The sequence below is a fragment of the Macrobrachium rosenbergii genome, chromosome 41 (assembly GCF_040412425.1).
Source record: "Macrobrachium rosenbergii isolate ZJJX-2024 chromosome 41, ASM4041242v1, whole genome shotgun sequence".
Lineage (NCBI taxonomy): Eukaryota > Metazoa > Arthropoda > Malacostraca > Decapoda > Palaemonidae > Macrobrachium > Macrobrachium rosenbergii.
The window spans coordinates 37,934,801-37,954,867 of NC_089781.1; the positions used below are offsets into that span (position 1 = coordinate 37,934,801).

At 43.6% G+C, this 20,067-nt stretch overlaps 1 protein-coding gene across 1 annotated transcript in view; it reads right to left on the reverse strand.

The window, feature by feature from the left end:
- The window catches only part of LOC136827094 (uncharacterized), a 227,369-nt gene extending 207,794 nt beyond the window's left edge, over positions 1-19,575 (reverse strand). The window contains exons 1-3 of the mRNA XM_067084850.1: positions 19,384-19,575; positions 15,853-16,067; positions 6,352-6,484 (exon numbers count right to left, since the gene is read on the reverse strand). Coding sequence (XP_066940951.1) covers positions 6,352-6,484; positions 15,853-16,067; positions 19,384-19,396 — 361 coding nt within the window. The 5' untranslated portion in view covers positions 19,397-19,575. The remainder of the gene's footprint in view (positions 1-6,351; positions 6,485-15,852; positions 16,068-19,383) is intronic.
- Between the last annotated feature and the right edge of the window lie 492 nt (positions 19,576-20,067).

The window sequence follows — 20,067 nt, forward strand, 5'->3', positions numbered from 1 at the left end:
ATGGAGGATTTCTTTTATTATGCTCCAAGTTCTCGAGCCACCAACCTATGTGAGAAACAACCCAGGACTTTCACCGAGTGTTGTTGGTTGGCGGATGATTGGGACACCTACCATCCCCCTGCCAGTTCCCTGAATCAAAGTGCCAGCCCAACCAAAGAATGGGCCCTCTTCTACACCTCCTATATGAACTTATTGCAAATGGAAGGGGCAATTAAAATCCCAGTGCAAATCTAAAGGAAAAGCTGCTGCAATGCCTCCCTCTGATCAATCCAAGCAACATCATAAATCTTTCACAACTCCTAAAAAGGATTACAGCAAAATCTATTGCATTGCCTGCAAGGCTGCAAGGTCTATGGGCACTTCGTCCTCTGGAAGGATTGTCCTAGCAAAGCAGCTACACCTGCCATTGCCCTGGCGTTTACTAATCATCCTTCTTTAGGCCCTCCAGCCGAGGGTCCCATATTTGTGGCACCCCCTTGAGGTAGCTATCCAGCATGACAGGTCAAGGGATTTGAAGACAAAAATGGACAGACAAGCTCATCACCATCGAGAGTATCAACCACGTAAAACTGATCCTCTCAACAGTTCGGTTGAGGGTCACCAGGCCCCACAGAACCAAGATCTGCACTCTTGCATTAGCAAAGTACCTTCCTGGAGGCTATGACCTCCTAGGACAGGACTCTCCATCCCCACCTAACTCAAAATGACCGACCAGGGGTCCTAACCCCTTACAGTCTCTATCAGGCACTAAAGTCCTCACAGACCTGCCTCAGAACCACTGCCAGTGCCAGGCCCTGCCATAGTGCCAGTGCCAGAGCACACCACAGATTTCCCTTCTGGAGATCCCAAACCTACCTCAAACTCCTTGCCAGTGCCGCTTGAGCGGCCTGAGCAGTTCCATCCTCCGTCCATCCTGGACGCTGAGCCAATTCCAAATTTAATTCCTGTGCCTGGTACTGCCTTAGTGCCAGTGCCAGAGCATGCCATACATCCCCCTTCAGGAGATCCCAGTCCGGGTCACCTCTCTTCTCCCGGCTTGGCCCCGCTACCAGTGTCAGCAAGAGAGCCAACCCAAAGTTTACAGTGGACGCTCACCCCCTGGTGCAGCCTCGCAACCTGTTCCTGAGTTGGTCACTGTAACCTACAAGCCTCTCACCCCCACGAAGATTCCTTCTTCCCTTTCCCAGTCCTCAGAAGATAAGATTCTGATGGAAAATTCTGCCACATCTCAGCTGGCCGCAGAACTCAAGGAACTGCAACGGCAAATGGCAGAAATTGTATGCACAGCCCCTGCTTCAGTTGTTGTGGCAGCTGGAACAGGTGGCACACCAATGCCTTCCTCGGACTCAGTTCCACCAATTCCTCCTATAACGTCAAACCATCGACCTAAAAGAGGGTCAAGGAAGAAAGGTCAGAGGCGCAGAACATCCAGATAGCCTGAAAGAGGCACTAAGTTCTCCTGGCACTCATGCCCATATGGCACAGTGACCCACTTTGAGAGTCTTGGCACCCAACCAGAGTAGGAGGCTACGTTACTCCCTTACTCTTACTCTCTGTCAATGTTTAACTTAATTTTCCTCTTGTAACTTCATCATGTATAATATAATCTCATTTTGCGCCTTGTAACAAGTCACCATTTACCTGGCATCACACTTCTGCTTTGCATCACACTCTGCTTAATGCAGAATGCAAACCGCCAGATCCCCTGGCCCCATTGAGTCTTTGACTTTCCATCTGTGCAATTACCTGCATGGCACATTTATAAAAAAACTGAAAATGAATTATCAGGTGCTGGAATAGTGATCCTCTGCAAAGTAAACATCTGAGGAATGAAAGTAGAGCAGTTAACAGCATTGCAGGTTTACAAAAAGTGAGGTTATTAGTTGAGACATACCTGAGGATCCAGAGTATATATGTAATTGAGACTATACTCTGTCTGGTAGGCACAAGATTGGTGAACTTTGTAAAATTCATGCTTAAAAAAGTAATCTTTCAGAAGAGACTATCACTTAGTTTATCTGGCAATTATGTGTTCATAAATTTGAAGATGTTTGGTTAAATAAAGTGTAATAGCATGCACATATGTTATGTTATTAAGTGAAATACACTGTTGATTAAGGATATTCTTCGTGAAATTCTGTACAAATAAATGTAGTAAGTTAGTCTTTTATGATGATAGAGACGATGGAAGAAAATCACAAAAAGAATTAAGGTGGAGTGGGATGGTAGTCTCAAGGTATGTTTATCAGTACTGTATAATGGTGACACTATGAAAGAGTTGTCAAATGTATTGCTGACCAGTGGTGGCTTGATGTTATTTATGAACGTTTCACCAGTTTCCAATCTTATGATTTTGGTAGAGAAGCATATTTCTGTGTTACAACAAAAGTAAAAGTTTGTGGGGCAGTCGAGAGGCCAAAACAAAGAGCTCTGAATTGATAAACTTGGTTCCTGAAGACAAACCTGAGGCATTTCCTTGAATCCTCATGAAAAGTGATATGAAAATATGCATCTTGCATGTCTAGGGAGATCATCTAATCCCCCTGACAGACGGAAGCAAGAACCGATTGTGTTGTTTCCATTTTGAATTTTTTCTTCTCTACGAAGACATTCAAAGCACTCACGTCTAGCACCGGTCTCCATCCCCCTGAAGACTTGGGCACTACGAAGAGTCGATTGTAAAACCCCATCGACTTGGAGTTCCTGACTAATTCTATGGCCTTCTTGCTGATGAGAGAGGAAACCTCCTCTGAGAGGGCCGAATACCTCTCCGAGCCTTTGGAATAGGCCGTCAGTGCGACGGGAGTGTTGGTCAAGGGAGGCCTCTCCCTTAAGGGGATAGAATAACCCTCCTTGAGTACTTTGACTACCCACTGGTCTGCCCCTCTTGAACTCCATCTCTCCCAGAAGAGAAGGAGCCTCGCACCCATTGGGGCACGGAGGATTGAGGTCTCACTTGCAGGTTGAAGATTTAGTTGATGACTTCTTGATGGCTCGGGGTGTTAACCTGGCTGATCCTCTGGGCCTAGATTGAGATCTCTGTCTGCCCCCTCTAATGGGCCTAGACAGCAGAGGAGAGGAAGTCCTGGTGGGTACTGCGGACCAATCTCTCTGTCGCTTCGTTGACTGTCAGGAGATCCTGTGTGGACTTCTGATGAAGACTAGAAACAATCTCACTAATAGTTGTCTGTGGGAAAAGATGATGTTTGTCTATCAGGGAAGATAAAAGCACTGACTTTGGGACAAAGTAACACCTTTAGATGTAAAGAAAACCCAAAGTTCCCTTTTCTTGAGCACGCCCATTGCGTAAAGCTAAGCAATCGCCTGAGAACTGTCCCAGACTGCTTTGCCCGCGCAGGAGAGAAAACCCAGAAGTTCCGACGAGTAATCTTGGCAAGAGCGCCTAAACACCAGTCCATGAAACTTAACACTTAAAAAGTCTTGAAAAGACTTTTCAGGAGGTGGTCCATCTCTTGTGTCGAAAATAAGGCCTTCGCTATTTATAGCACAGATCTACGGCCTGCATCAATGAGACCAGAGAAGTTCACCTGGGAGGAGGCAGCCACTTCCAGGGAAAGAGCTTCCCCAGTAGCATACGATAAGTAGCAAGACCTTGAAAAACAAGGAGGGACACTAAAGCAAGCCTTCCCCTGCTCCCTCTTCTCAGAAAGCTAGTTCTCTAATTCAAAATGAGCCTTCTTGGATGAGGACGAGAGAACCAACTTGGGTAGCCCAGCAGTGTCCAAAGGCTGACTACTCATCATGAAAGACGAATCCGGGGTTGGAGGAGTTGCAGGCGAGAAGAATTCAGAGAAATTCTGGAGTAAAAACTTCAGAAGTAATGCATAAGGAGTCAGAGAATCTTGATCTAAATCCTCTTCTTCAGATGGTCCATGAAGAAGTTGCAGAATGTTATCCAACTTGTGCTGAAGTGGAGGTAAAGCTGGATCCAAATTAGAGGCGGACTGACAATTTGTCGCCGAACTAGACAAAGCACTATCTTCATCTAGCTTCTAAGCTTCAAGCGCCAGCTTGAAGCTTAGAAGCTGACGTCAAAGCACCGGTTGGTTTCCCAGAAGCACTGGCGGCAGGTGGAGGAGACAATGCACTATGATGAGTCGGAGCTCTAACACGAGCGGCAGTGTCAGGGAAATCGGGTGCTCAGGCACTTCAGGCAGCTAGGGTGCTACAAGCAGTTCAGGTGCTTCAGGAAGATTAAGCGCTGCAGGAAGCTTAGCTGAATCAGGGCGATTAATTGAAGGCAGGAGTTCAGGTAATATACAGCGCTCGGCTGCTACTGGGAGCTCGCTCGAATCCGGGCGCTTAGATGAAGAACTTCATTGTACACTAGAAGCAGGGTGCTTGGAATCAGAGAGAAGATGCTTCAGGGCTGTTCCACTTACTGCAAGAAGGTTGAGGACTAAGAGGAGGCTCCCTCAATCTTTTGCTGGGAAGTCGAGGAACACCTCTTCAAGGGACAAGACTCGCGGGGAAAGCACCACTGACGCCTACAGAACGGCGAAGAATCTACCAGACTAGACAAGAGCCGATGCATATCCGAGCCGCCTTTCCAGTGGCTAGCTCTTGACACAACCTGGGATGCAACAGGTTGGTCTGAGGGGGCAACTGCTCGTGGGCAGACCCCACTGACCTCCCTTGGGCTAATGGTATGCCTCTTCCCTGGTTCAGGGGAGTATGGCAGTGACCAATGCCAAAGAGAATCAGCAGGGTGAACAGCCACCTCCTCCACTAACACTTCACTTTCATTTTTCTTCTCAAACTTATCCATAAGGACATGCATCGATGCCCCTAATTGGGCCACTATACCTACCACCACATTAATTCTCTGTTCGAATTCATTTTGGGCCACTATACCTACCACCACATTAGTTCTTTGTTCGAATTTATTTTCCATGCTGGTGAAGTGATCGGGCTCAGAAGTGTGAAAATCAGAAGCAGGAGTAGGTGGTCTAGGAGTATTTATTGATGCAGGGGAAACAGGAACTACAGGAGGAGATACAGCAGGAATAACTACATTGTTAGATTTATTGGTCGCCTGACTAGGTAGTTTCTCGCCAGCTTTAGCGGCTGCCTTCCTCTTGCGATCTCTCTCTAATTTATTCAAATAAGAAGTCAGAGTCTTCCATTTACATTTGTCCCAATCCCTGCATTCGTCACATGTCAAATCAATGGTACAAACTTGCCCTATGCAATTTGTGCACAGGGTATGAGAGTCATAGGTAATTTTTGTCAACTGGGTATTGCAGCCTTTGCTGCAATACTGGAAACTGGAAGAGCTAGTGTCTGACATACTAACTAGCTAAAAAGTCATAATCAGTAGCAAAAAACCAATCAAGAAAACAAAATGCCAGAAGGCTACCATACAAAGAATACTTCACCGGATGGTAAGAAAAAACAACTGTCAAAACCAAGCTGCTTAGCCACACAATGTGTGAACGATACCAGCAGCAGAAACAAATTGGTCTATTGGCTTAGTTGTTCCTCTCTCTTACCATGAAAGTGGGCAGGGTCTTGTCACCTAAATAAAAACAAAAGAATAGCTATCGCGAATTTCAAAATTTAAGTTGCCGTTTGAGTAGAAACTCTTAGCTAAGCAATTACTGGGCAAGTTACTTATATAAAATATTTTAAACTGAATGACAACTATAAAACACCAATTGGGACTTTCTGTACGATATAAGCTACAGTATATGGATTGGAATTGGAGTATAGTAGTATAAGGTTTAGGACAAAGGCCAAGTGCTGGGAATTATGAGGTGATTCAGGGGTGAAAGGGGAATTGAGAGTAATGGAGGTTTTATATGCGTATCAGGAAGAAAACCTCACAGTTGCACTATAACACAACTGTTAGGAGGCGGTGGCAAGTACAATGGAAGAACAAGAATATGATGAGAGGTACAGCAAAAGGAATGAAAGGCATTGCAGCTAGGGGCCGAAGGGAAGCTGTGACGAACTCTGAGTAATGCTACAGTGCATATGATATTTCTGTGCACTATATGCTATGTAACTTGACTACTGGGTATCCTGTAGGTTATATGTAAGTTTTCATTCTTAATGAATTCTGTTGTATACTATGGGAACAGACCCTACCAAGCTGTCCATTAAACTGAAGTACCACTGTACTGTATAAGCATTCAAAAGATTAATGGGCTTGTGATGAAATTAATACTGTATGCCTATGTGCATTGGGTTTTTGTGAACTTATAATTCACATCATCTTATACTAATCTGACTTCTCTAATTAAATAGATTTTTATTTCACTAACTCTGCATAATAGCAATGAAAAATAAAAAAGTAATTTCTAAATAAGGATATTTCTCTCTACTTACCAACATCAAGCCCAATGGTTAAGTCTTTCTGAATATTGCGACATCCTGAAAGGTTTAGTAGATCCTCAATCCATAATAAGTAATTAAAACGCAAGGGTAGTGTTGGTACCAAGCGGCCTTCAGGTATATTAACCTATAAACATACATGAAAATTTTTAGGAATCCTAAATAAAAGATGAGACATTTTTTGCAATTAATTACAAATACAGTAAACCCCCCTGTATTCGTGTTCTCACAATTTACGGACTCACGTATTCGCGGATTTCTCTTTGGAATGTATCTACGCATTATTCGCAGAATATTCGCCCATTCGCAGTATTTTTCACTGAGAAATATTCACTAATTACTATATTTTCATATCATTTTCAAGAATAAATGCACTGTTTGTGATAAAACTATTAAAATACTCAGGTATGAGCACTTTTCAGAGGTTTTTTCTTGTGTTTAAACTGTCAAAATGGGCAGTTATAAGTGTTTTTAGAGGGGTTTTAAGTATTCGTGGATTTTAGCTATTTGCAGGGGGGTGTGGTACACATCCCCCACGAATACGGGGGGTTTACTGTACCTTAATGCATACAGTTCATAATAATTTCTAATCCTTACTCCATACACATTACTGTATTGCATTTGAACATTACCCTAAAAAATTCAGAGAATAATGTTAGATGCAAATGATTTAATATTGTTCCTCCTGAGCTGAAAGTATGAACCTAAAAAAGATAATCATACAAGTAAGAGCCCCATATGATTGCACCAGTTTTGTACCAAGTACCTTTGCTAAAAGAAGACAATGACAGAAAACTTTCACTCTACTTAAAACATACAGGCAACCCATTCACACTTACAGCTCTAGTGTTGCCCCCAACACTACTGTGCACTGTTCTTCTAGGAACACACCCATCTCACGCCACATACCTCCTTGTGATTCTGACATTTCTTCATACTCTGATAAGACCTCTTTGCTGGCTTGTCTTTCAAAAAGATGGACACCCGACTTAAATAGTACCTTTATTTAGCACTTCACCGACAGATGATGGAGAGTCTTCACTGCCCACTGCAAAAGTAACCATCTTTACTTTGTTTTCTTACCAAGGAGACTTCTACCTCCTAGTCCTTCTGTCACCACACCTCATCTTTCCTTGAGGGTTTTTGTTTACTTCTACATAAGAAAAGTCTCATTCTCAAATCTCCATTTCTTCTGGCATCTGCCATACTCCTGTCACCAACTTCCCCTTATAGTATTTCCATTATTGGTTTTCAGGTCTTCAGTCTAATCAGGGCATCTGCTTGTGATTTGGCTCTTGTCTCAGATGTCAGGGTTCCTTCATCTACTTCCCACAAGACAGCATTAGTGTTTGAAACCAGATGTTCATCTGACTCCCACATGGGTCCAATCAGTTCTTCTGCTTCCTCCAACAGCTGAACTTCTGTCTCTAGCCTCTCTTGTCTTGTCATCAGTCTAATGCAGCAGGTGCTCATTATTTCTAGTCCTCCTCTTGCATCTCCTCAACATTCTCATGTTTGCCTTCTCATGCCAGAACCTTACCCACTTCATACTCTGCTTGTAGTTATTGTTTCTGCTCAGGCTCCTGCAGGTCACTGCAAACTTCAGCTTCTGATTACTTTCCCATTGGCCATTTGGGCTCCAACTCCAGTTCCTGCCTCTCATTGGGGACCACAAAGGACCATCATCAGCAAGAAAACAAGGGCTATCTTATCCAGAAGACTGCACCCAAACCAGCTCATTTGTTCACACACCTCTGACAAACCTGTCTGAGAGATGACCAACTACTGCTTTACCCTACTCAGTTAAGTACTTTAGCTTCTAAAGTCAATATCCTAATGCACAGTGGAGATAACTTATATGTCTACACATTTGTACTTTTTGGCCTTGCTAGGTATATTTTAGACAAGGTGCAGTTCCCAAACCTTCTCTTTCTCTCAACGCTTTCCCTGCGTTTCATTATTTGGTGGTTATTCCCTTGTTGTGTATACCTTCCCACCCACCTGGTTTCAATAATGCACCAGCCATCACTCTGAAACTGATGACTCTGTGGTACAGTTTGCAAATAACTAATGTATATATTCTGTTTCCACATATTGTACCTTCAGTATGTCAAGTCATTTGCAATGGTAAAATATTTGGCTGAAATCAACCTAGTCTTACAGCCTTTACTACAGTACCTGATGCTAGACAGGCTAGAATCTGACATGATTGGTCCAATCAAAAATAGTCAAAGTCGGGAAAGTCACAATAAAGAAACCTATATTATCTACGCTAATTCACAGTAGCACATTACCAAAAAGCACAAAGTACTTCACCAATGAAGAATATTAGCAACCATTCAGTGAAAACCAAAAAATTCAAAGCTGCCAACGACCAAGAGTTCAGTCATTGACCGGCAGAAACGAATTGAGCTCTTTAGCTGCGTTTTACCTATCCTTCCCCAAAAGTGGGAGGGGCAGCACACCTAAACCCACAACAAAAGAGCGCTACCACAAATTTTGAACTGTGAGCTGTCGTGTAAAGTAGAAACTAATAGTTATGAAATTATTTGGTAAGTTACATATATAAAAACACTGATTCCTACAACTTTATGTACTGTAATATTATATTTACTTCAAGATACAGTACATGCATTACAGTTTTTCTTTATTATTTCATTCTGATAGGAACTCAGACTGTTGAACAAAATATTTATACAAACCAAACAAGAACTTTTATAGGTCTTTATTCAAATTGCACATAATCTGATACTGCAGTAGTACTGTACACAGACCTTGCTAGTATGAAACAGTAAAAAAATGATATTTTAATGATAAAATTTTTGTTCATACTTACCTGGCAGATATATATATAGCTGTATTCTCTGTTAGTCCGACAGAATTTCAAAACTTACGATTTTACATAAAAGTGGGAGATCAGGTGGTTAGTACCCATTCCGCCGCTGGGACCGGTATCAGAACCATTCCCATTTTCTATTCAGATTTTCTAGTGCCACTGTCTCCTGAGGGGAGGAGGGCGGGCACTATGAACTATATATATCAACATAGTTGTAAGTATGAATAAACTTTATTTTATCATTAAAATATCATTTTGTTCATGAGACTTACCTGTCAGATATATATATAGCTGAATACCACCATTGGAGAGTGGGTACAGACAGAATAGGATTTTGGAAAACACACTACATGTAGGTGAAAGATACTTTGGTTCACTTACCTGTTAGCATAGCTGACTTGTGATTACTGTCACCCAAGTCCGCTTCTGCTTAACTAGAGTCTCCAGCAGGGTGTGACCTACCTGAGTTCTAGATGATCTGTCAATGGGGGCGTGACCACAATGTGACTAGACCATATTGACCATACAATGAGGGCAAACCAGTAAAAACCAACCACCTGACCAAGCCTAACTAAGTTAGGATAACGCAGACTAAAGCTAACGAGTGGGAAGTCCTTCACAGGCAGTCGACCCAACAACCATAAAAACAAACTATCCAACCATTTTCTATTAGGATAGGATGAGTGTCATCCCTGCCCCCAGGAAAGTATCTGCGGAAACGTATGGTCCCTAGAGAGAAGCAGTTCTCATATGTCGTCTTCACATCTCTCAGGTAGTGTGAGGCAAACACAGAGTTACATCGCTAAAAAATGTGGCACCCAGAATGTTACTGAGTGACATATTCTTCTGAAAAGCCACTGAAGTAGCAATTGCTCTCACCTCGTGAGCATTGACTTTCAGAAGTTTAAAATCAGTGTCTTGACAGCATGAATGGGCCTCTTTAATAATATCCTCAGAAAGAAAGCCAGAGCATTCTTTGACAGGTAAGTCCGGTCTCTTTGACAGAACACCATAAACTATCTGTGGGCCTCGACTTTTTCGTCTTGTCTAAATAGACTTTGAGAGCCCTAACAGGGCAAAGGACTCTCTCTGGCTCTTGAATTAGATTTTCAGCCATACCCTTGATTTCAAAACTCTTGGGCCAAGGGTTTGACGGGTTCTCATTTTTGCTAAAAGGAAGGGCTGAAAGAACAAACTGCGTTATGTCCTTTAAAGCCTATATGTCTACTAAAGGCTTGCAGTTCACTAACTCTTTGCAGTTGCTAGAGCGGTTAGAAAAATAGTCTTTCTAGTAATGTTCCTCAATGACGCAGATCGAAGAGGCTCAAACGAACTGGACATCAGGAACTTTAAGGACAACATCCAAATTCCAGAAGGAGTCTAGGGGACTTATTTTTCGAGGTTTCAAAAGATCTGAATAGATCGTGAAGGTCTTTGTTGTTAGACAGATCAAGTTTCTATGCCTAAAACAGATGATAGCATACTTCTATATCCCTTGATAGTGGGACTGCTAGTTTAACATCACTCCTCAGAAATAAGAGGAAGTCTGCTATCTGGCTTACAGAGGTCTGGTAGAGGAAATGCTTTCTTCTTTCTACACCATCTCCTAAAGACGGTCCACTTAGATTGGTACAAATTACTGGAAGAGAGTCTTCTAGCTCTGGCAATAGCTTTTGCCACTGGTCTAGAAAAACCTCTCGCTCTGGCCAGCTTCTTCGATAGTCTGAATGCAGTTAGACACAGAGCGGGGAGGTTTTTGTGGTATCTCTCGAAGTGGGGTTGTCTGAGTAGATCACTCTCATGGGCAGAGATCTCGGAAAGTCCACTAGGAAGGACATGACCTCTGTGAACCATTCCTGGAAGGCCAAAAGGGGCGATTAACGGTCATCCTCGTCCCTTCCGACGAACAAACTTCCTGATGACTTCTCCGATGATTTTGACGGGGAAAGGCATACACGTCCATCCCCGACCAATCCCAAAGAAGAGCGTCCACTGAGAGCTGCTCTGGGTCCGAGAACAGGGGAGCAGTAGTTCTCAACCTCTTGTTCTTGGAAGTTGCAAAAGATCTACCAAGGGACTCCCCAAAGCTTCCACAGTCCTTTGACACACCTCTTGGTGAAGGGTCCACTCCGTGGGGAGCAGTTGTCTTTTCTGACTAGAAGATCCGCCCACGGATTTCTTTCTCGCCTGCAACAAACCTCGTGAGGGAGAATATGTTTCGGGCCTGAGCCCACAGAAGGATGTCCTTGCTGCAATGAACAGGGGAGAGAGTGAGTTCCTCCCTGTTTCTTGAGGTATGAAGCCAGGGCTGTGGTGTTGTCGAAGTTGATCTGGACAACTCGGTTCGTGACCAGAAGTCCCTCGAAGAAAAGAAGGGCCAACTGAATGGCCCCAATTCTTTGAGGTTTATGTGCCAGGACACCTGTTCCCTCTCCAGGTGCCCGACACTTCTTCCCTCCCAGTGTTGCTCCCCAACCCGAGATGGACGCGTCGGAAAACAACACTAGGTCGGGGTTCTGAAGTTTGAGAGAAAGGCCTTCTGCCAACTTCTGATGGATCGAGCCACCACCGAAGGTGTTCCTTTACCAGAGATGATACTCAGAGAAACTTCCAGATTCTCCTTGTCCTGCCAGTTCTCTGCAAGGAAGAATTGAAGTGGTCTGAGATGCAGTCTCCCCAGGGAAACAAACTTCTCCAGTGATGAAATGGTCCCCAGCAGACTCATCCATTCCCTCACCGAGCATGTTTCTTTCCTCAGGAAGGCTGAAACTTTGTCTAAACACTTAGTTGTCTTTCTTGGGACGGAAATGCTCGAAAAGCCACTGAATCCATCTGAATCCCCAGATAAACAATGGACTGAGTCATCTCAGATGGGACTTTTCGAGGTTCACCAGAAGTCCTAGGGACTTGGACAAGGTTCAAAGTCGTGTGAAGATCCTCCAGACACCGGTTCATTGAACTGGAGCCAATCGTCCAAATAAAGAGAGACTCTTATTCCTCCAAGTGCAAGCCATCTGAGCAACATTCCTCATTAAGATCGTGAAAACCATAGGAGCTGTGCTGAGCCCGAAGCAAAGGGCCCTGAACTGGAATACCTGTCCCGTCAGGACAAATCTCAGGTATTTCCTGGAGGAGAGGATGGATGGGGACGTGAAAATAGGCGTCCTGGAGATCGAGGAGAAACCATCCAATCGCCTGGTCTTAGGGCTCCCATGACCGACTGGGACGTCTCCATTAGAGAACTTTTCCTTCAGAAATGAAATGGTTCAACTTGCTGACGTCCAGAACTGGTCTCCATCCCCTGACTGATTTTGGAACCAGAAACAGCCTGTTGTAAAAGCCCGGGATTGTAAATCTGAGACCTGCTCCACAGCTCTCTTCTCGAGCATTTGCTCGAGCAGGTCGAAGAGAATCTGCTGCTTCTCCTGTTGATAGGATGGCGACAGATCTATGGGAGTTGTAGTTAACGGAGGCAAACGAGGAATGGGATCTTGTATCCCTTTTCAAATGACTTGAGAGGGACCAGTTGTCCGTCCCTCTCTCTCCAGGCTCTTGCAAAAGAAAGAAGCCTGGCTCCTACTGGTGTCTGAAGGTCCTTGAGTCATTTCTTGCCCCTGGTCTTAGAAGGGGCTGGATCCTCTTGAGGACCTCTTCCTCGAAAGGACGATCTGGAGAGGAGGGTCCTCCCTGAAAAGGGCTTCTGAATCTTGGAAGCCTGCCCAAGGGAAGAAGTCAGAAGGGTCTCAGGACCTCTAGAAGACTGGGCCAGGAGGTCCTGAGTAGCCTTCTCTTGCAAGGTGGAGGCCATATCCTTGACTAAGGGCTGGGGAAAAAGATGGCTAGAAAGCGGAGCGAACAACAATTCTGCCTTCTGAGAAGGAGAGACCGATTTAGCCGTGGGAAGTTGCAGTAAATGGCTCTCTTCTTTAAAAGCCCAGTGTACAGAAGTGGGCAGCCAGTTCTTGAGCCATCCCTAACAGCTTTGTCCATACAGGACAGGACACTAAACAAAGGTCTCCCAGACTAATGGAGTCTCTTGAAGACTTCGAGCCTGCAAGTCCAGGACCCCAGGCACCAGTCCAAAAAGTTGAAGACTTCAAAGACCTGAAAAGGCCTTTCAGATGGTGATGGTCTCAGATAAAGACCAGGACACCTTGGCTGATGAAAGGAGAGACCTTCTGGGAGCGTCCACAAGGCTGGCAAAATCTGAGCCTTGAGAAGAGGAAGGAACTCTCCAACCAACCTCCTCTCCTGTCTCGTACCAAATTCCTGCTTTTCCACTCAATCTTGATGGAGGCAGGGAGAAAGACAGTCTTGCACTAGGCCTTCCTGGAGTCCATCCACTCCTGAACCTTTTAAAGGCTTTCTTCATGGAGAGAGAGAGGCGTCGCCATCTTCACAAAACCAGAAGACTTTTGTGATTTAGACGAGGTTAGAACCTGGAGGGGAGGGAGGAGCAGAGGGTTGAAACTTGTCCCCAAACAAGTCCTTCAGCAGCCTAGTCAAGACTTTGTAGTCTGCAGAAGCTGAAGAAGAAGAGGACTGATCCTCAACTGCAGGATCCAGAAGGAGAAAGCTCTCCTTCTTCCACAGGAACAACCAAGGGGCAGGAGAAGAACCGGGAGGAGAAGTCCTTGAAGACCAACATGCAAAAGGGACTTCTGCTTGGAAGAAGTCCGAGAGGGGTGACGAAAGTCTCGGGCAGAAGAGTCTAAACGAGTCCCGACGAGGCCCCCTGGAGAATCCCTAACAGCTTCTTGAGGCGATCCGACGGAGCGTCCTGGTGAGAGCGAGCAGCGAGGAGGCGTCATGCCCTGAGCTGGGAGGCGTCGTCTCCAGCAGCAAGGGAGGCGTCTTGCGAACTGCCTGGGGAGGCGTCTTGCCGAGCAGCCAGGGGAGTCGCCCTGACCAGCAGCAAGGAGGCGTCATGTCGAGCAGCAAGGGGAGGCGTCTTGCCGAGCAGCATGAGAAGCGCATGCTTAGCAGCATGAGAAGCGCCATGCTTAGCAGCATGAGAAGCGCCTGGCGAGAAACAAGAGGATCGCCTGCAAGGAGAGGGCGCCAAGCCTGGCAGCATGAAGCGCATCTGGAAGGAAAGGGCGATCCCTGCTGGACCAGTAAAGCGCTGAGCAACAGGACTTCTAGAGGGCGCGAAGCATGAGAGACGACTTGCGTGGGAGAAGGAGAAGGGGTCTCTTGGACCTCTTGATCGGCAGCCGGGAATCCTTCCGGCGAGGACACGCATCAGTCTCCTTCTGGGCCATTAACGAAGCCAATTGCTTTGCATGCCTGGAGCAGCCTAGGAGAAGATCTCCTCCTCAGGAGAAGGGCTGATCCTGTGAGAAGAAGAGGGGGAGGAAGATCTTGAGTCTTCCTTCTCACAGGGGAAGCAACAGCCTTCTTCCTGGAGCGAACGGAGCGCTAGAAAGCGTCATCTCCTCTGATGACTTCCTGGTCCTCTTCTCTTGGGATGGCGTCAAACTCCTCCGGAGAAGAGCGAAGAAGCAGTCACGAGAAAACTTCGTGAAGCGTCCCTTCTTTGAAGCTTCTCTTCAAAGGCGAGAATCCGAGATTTCCATTCCAGGCGCTGGGGGGAGGAGGAATCGGGAAGAGAAGCAATCGGCTGTCGATTCGTCCTCCACTGGGTCTGGCAGCCTGGGAAGGTCGCCATCAGGACATGCCAAAGGGACGCCAGATCGGTGGGGGTCCAAATCACTATCCCTCTTCACTTTCTTTGCCCCTCCCTGAGTCCTGGGAGTCCGACAGAGGTCTAGACCTAGAGGCGTTATACGGCCGATCTGATGCCCCTCCACACACACAAGGGGGACAGACACTATCACTGCACTTCACAGCACTTTGAAGAGTTAGGAGCAAATTAGCCTCCTTGGAAAATGGAAGACATAATAGCGCTTCTGGAAGAAGGCATCACCTTCTGTCAGACACAACCCATAAGGGTTTGGGGCAACACCACAGGGTTAGGAAGAGCTACGTCTACAGGAGGGTTAACAGGTGAAAACACACTACCCTGACTCCTACCACTTCTGGAGGAAGACCTCCTGATCCTATCTCGCTCTAGCTTTCTCACATAGAATCATAAGTCCTCCAACTAGCATCAGACAAAGATTCACACTCCTTGCATCGGTCATTCAACAAACAAACATGCCCTCAAACAACCCGAAAGCATACAGTGTGAGGATCTACGTCACCAAAGGTCAGTAGCCTCAAAATAAGTCTTCAGCACGGCAAAAATGAAAACTAGAAGAACTAGATTCAGACATCTTAATCCCAGGAAAAAACAAAGCCAAATCCAAAACAATCCACATTAGCGTATGCCTAGCCACAAGTCCAAGTCAAAAACCAAAAATCAAACAAATACTCAAGTGACAACCAAGTTTATCCGGGAAATTTCAAGACAAAAGGTACTGAAAACAAGTGTTGACAGTACCGGTGACAGAGAAAATCTGAATAGAAAATGGGAATGGTTTTTCTGATTATTTCATTCTGATAGGAACTCCCAGCTGTTGGGAATATTTACTAACCACCTGATCTTTTATGCGTGTCGTAAGTTTTGAAATTCTGTCGGACTAACAGAGAATACAGCTATAATATATCTGACAGGTAAGTCTCATGAACAAATTAGAAATTATGGGGCTACATACCTTAAGGCCAAAATCTTGATCCAACAAACAAGTCGTTAATTCTCGCAATGCTAAAGGGTCTTTAAAATTCAAGCGAACTTTTCCATCAAGTTCATATGTACAATGGGCTCTAAACCCAACATAATTCTGAGCAAGTTTCTTAAAACTTGGTGGAGTGCGATACGGATTTCTTGGGTGCATAAATTTGTGAAGTTTCGGTGGTGCCGACTTTCCTTCTGTAAGGGAAAACATACATAACTTGAACAACAAATCTCATTTGTTTCATCACAAACCTATTCATTTTACATGGCTCATTTGTGCAAATCCCAGATTTGGTAAAAAGATGAAGATGTAGACACAACCCACACTCTGAATGCCTCTCTAGGTCAATATTGCAATTTTTCCATAGATTTTTCTTAAAAAGACTTTAGCCTATGCCTAAGCAAATTCTCTTCTAAAACTCAAAACTAGCCTATATTTCGAGTTTTCGATAATAGTAATTAAAGGAGTACTTCACACCTGCATTGCTATTAATACTGTTGTGATTGCATCAGTTAATCATGCCTCTGTTTCACTGATCTGAATTATAGCTTACTTTACTGAATTCTTCCTGAACAAAGGTTCTGAGCTTTAACTCCAAGAACCTGGGTGTTTTCACTTCTGCTACCAATCCTGGCTCCTTTGGGTAAACTATAATAATAATAATAATAATAATAATAATAATAATAATAATAATAATAATAATAATTAATAACAATAATATTATTACAATATAATTATTATTATTATTATTATTATTCAGAGGATGAACCCTATTCATATGGAACAAGCCCACAGGGGCCAATGACTTGAAATTCAAGCTTCCAAAGAATATGGAGTTCATTAGAACAAATTAGCAGAAGGTACTTGAAAATATAGAAAGAGGAAATCAGTTATTAGAAAGGAAAAAAAATACAAATGAATAAATTTCATAAATAAATCATTAAAACTATGAATAAATTATTACAATGCACAGTGTATTGTTCTAGGGTAGTAATGCAGTGCATCTTCACTTGAACTTTTGATGTTCCAACTGCACAACATCCTTAAGGAGAATGTTCCACAGTCTAAAGTGTGAGGAATAGGCTAAAAGACCTCTGGAAATGAGAAGTTTGACAGCGAGGCACATTTACTGCATACTGGTGCAGCTGTTCAGCAAAAGGAGATCAGGGATCAACTGGGAATTTGAAAGATCTCTGTTAAAATACAACTTATGAAAAATGGACAAACAAGAGACAAGAGACCACCCGTTGATGGTCCAAGTCATAACTGCTAATACAGTATTCGGAAACAGAAACCTACCACCATGAACCACACTATTAAAAAGAGATAAATCTCTGGCAGCAGACATCCACAGCAGAGAACAGTATTCTCATAAAGGAAGAGCAAATGATCTAAAACAGATTGCACTGATTTTATTACTGTTATAATTATAAAAGGCCTTAAGTATCATACCTAACTTCTGTGTGGCACTAGCTGACACTTTCATTAGATGTTTCTCAAAAGCAAGGTGAGAGTGTGAGAGTCAAAAGTTACACTGAGAATAGTGAAAGCTTCAGACTCATTCAGCAGAGTCCCATCCACCTGAAGGGGAGAATGGGGTAGAAAATCTGTATGAGATCTCCTGATCAATAGCATTTTCATTTTACTGGAGTTAAGCCTCACACTCCAATGGCTACACCATTCACTAATCAGCTCCATGTCCCGAATGAGCCTAAGGGCAACTTCAATTCTCGTAAGTAGAGACTTTACTACACACAAAAACGTTGCACCATCGACATACTGAACAGTCTCGTCTCCCAGGACAACAACCATGTCACTTGTATGAACTAAAAATTTCAGTGGAACAAGAACACTACCCTATGGAACTCCAGATACAATAGGTCTTGGTTTGCTAAGATGCCATCAACAGTAACTTGCTGCTGCCTAAGTTCCTCGCTGGGTGAGTGGGTTCCGTTCTCAGCTACCACTTCATTGGTCGCGAGTTCAAATCTCCGACCGGCCAGTGAAGAACAAGAGGAATTTGTTTCTGGTGACAGAAATTCATTTCTCGCTATAATGTGGTTCAGATTCCACAATAAGCTGTAGATCCCGTTGCTAGGTAACCAATTGGTTCTTAGCCACGTAAAAATAAATCTAATCCTTTGGGCCAGCCCTAGGAGAGCTGTTAATCAGCTCAGTGGTCTGGTTAAACTAAGATATACTTTTTTTTTTGCTGCTGCCTACCTGAATGGAAATCTTGAAGTAAACCTAAAACATATCCACCCACTCCAAGATTCTTTAGTTTATAAATAAGTGCCTTGTGATTTACTAGCCTAAATTGAAAGCAGCAGTAAAATCTACCTGAATTACTCTAATCTCAAAACCTTTATCAAGGTTCTCTTATAAATGGCACGGCAAATCCAAAAGAGCATTAATAGCACCAGAAAGGCTACCAGGTTAGTGGCAATCTTTGGCTGTCTGTTGCTCCCAGTTTGGAATGGAATAGGTAGAACTATATAGTAGCTCTGCGGTGGCAACTGCCTTCTAACTTAAACTTTTTCTACAGTTTTTTGGTGGCTGATTATGAATTTACATTTAATTTTTGGCGCTCAACTGTAATTAACCTAAAATTAACCCCTGAAGCCCATCTAACATGGGGTTTCCATACACGATCTTCACAAGACAGAGCACAGGTACGTCTGTTTCGAACGGGTCACATCCTGTTCGGCAAGTGCAATAACTTGTTAACGTATGGGTACCCAACCACCCCGGGCCAGTACTAAACACGGCGAAGGGACATTCCATTTGGCCGACAACAAACAGATGCACCGCCAGTATCAGAACCCCTAAAAGTGTAGAAAAAACCAGTTGAATAGGTAAAAACAGGCACGGAGCTAATATATAGAATTACCAATAGATGTGGCACTGGGCTAGCCTAGACAGCAATACAATGCCATACAATATTTCTGCAGAACATCTGCCCGCAGCCCATTCACTTCGCTTTGGACAATCATGTTGGGGGAGTCCAAAGGGCCTTTGCCCCGCTGACCAGGCCAGGGCACAACACCCTCGGTCATGTTAAGTTCAGCAAAAGCTAGGTCAGGATGCATCCTTTGGAAACACCTTTGATCAGTGTTTCAGCAGACCATGACCTAATGGAAAAAGCCTGGGCCTAGCCTAACATACGTTACTCATCTCTACCTTTAGGCTCCCGCCATGATCAGAGCTTAGGTCAGCCGGCTTATATCTACCAAACGGTCGTTTAGCAAAGAAATTCCCGTGATAGGCCGCTATGCCTATATGGGCTATTAAGGATCTGGCAGGCATATGGAAAAAAAGCTCTCAGGGATATAATATTCAGGGTACCTGCCTACGGCAAGTTAGATTCTGTAGTGTAGCCTTCCCCTGATCTGAGGCTGCAGCCTAACCTAGAGGCGACAAGAATTGGACTAGTTTCATTTCCTGTGCAGTGCAACTGGGCTACCCTGCCCTCTAATGCTAAACAGATCTGACAGCCAAACTCTGACTTACTTTTGTTACTCATTGCAAAGAGTGAGGCCTAGATTTCCAGCAGTTGAAGTTAGCGGCAGAATTGTCAAGCGCGACAACCCTCTATTTATTTGGAGGAATACTACGAAGGGGAAACGTTCCTTATACTTTTATTGACATCCATTCGAAAACTTTCTTCGTTTCCGTCCATTAATCATTCGATTTCTTCAGTTCCTAAAATGTCAAGATTTGGTAAATAACTAAAATATCGCAAGTTTTAAATATCGGCAATTTTTGGATAATATTTGAAAATCTTACAAATTGCTGAGGAAATAATTGTCTGGTATCTTAAGATAAATTTCACAGTGAAGATTGATCGTACTGAGGTTTACGATGAATATTCGAACATCGACATTCCTAAACAACATCAAAACGTTTTCAGATTTAACGGTTCATGAACTAAATTTTTCTTCTTCCCCAAAATCTTCGTTTTGCAACGTTGTTTGAGTAAAAAGCAACGTATTATATATATATATATAAATATATATATATATATATATATATATATATATATATATATATATATATATATATATATATATATATATATATATATATATATATATATATATATATATATATATATATATATATATATATATATATATATATATATATATGCAAATTTCGTTGAATTCAATGGCTTTTTTTTATTGTTGATCAACT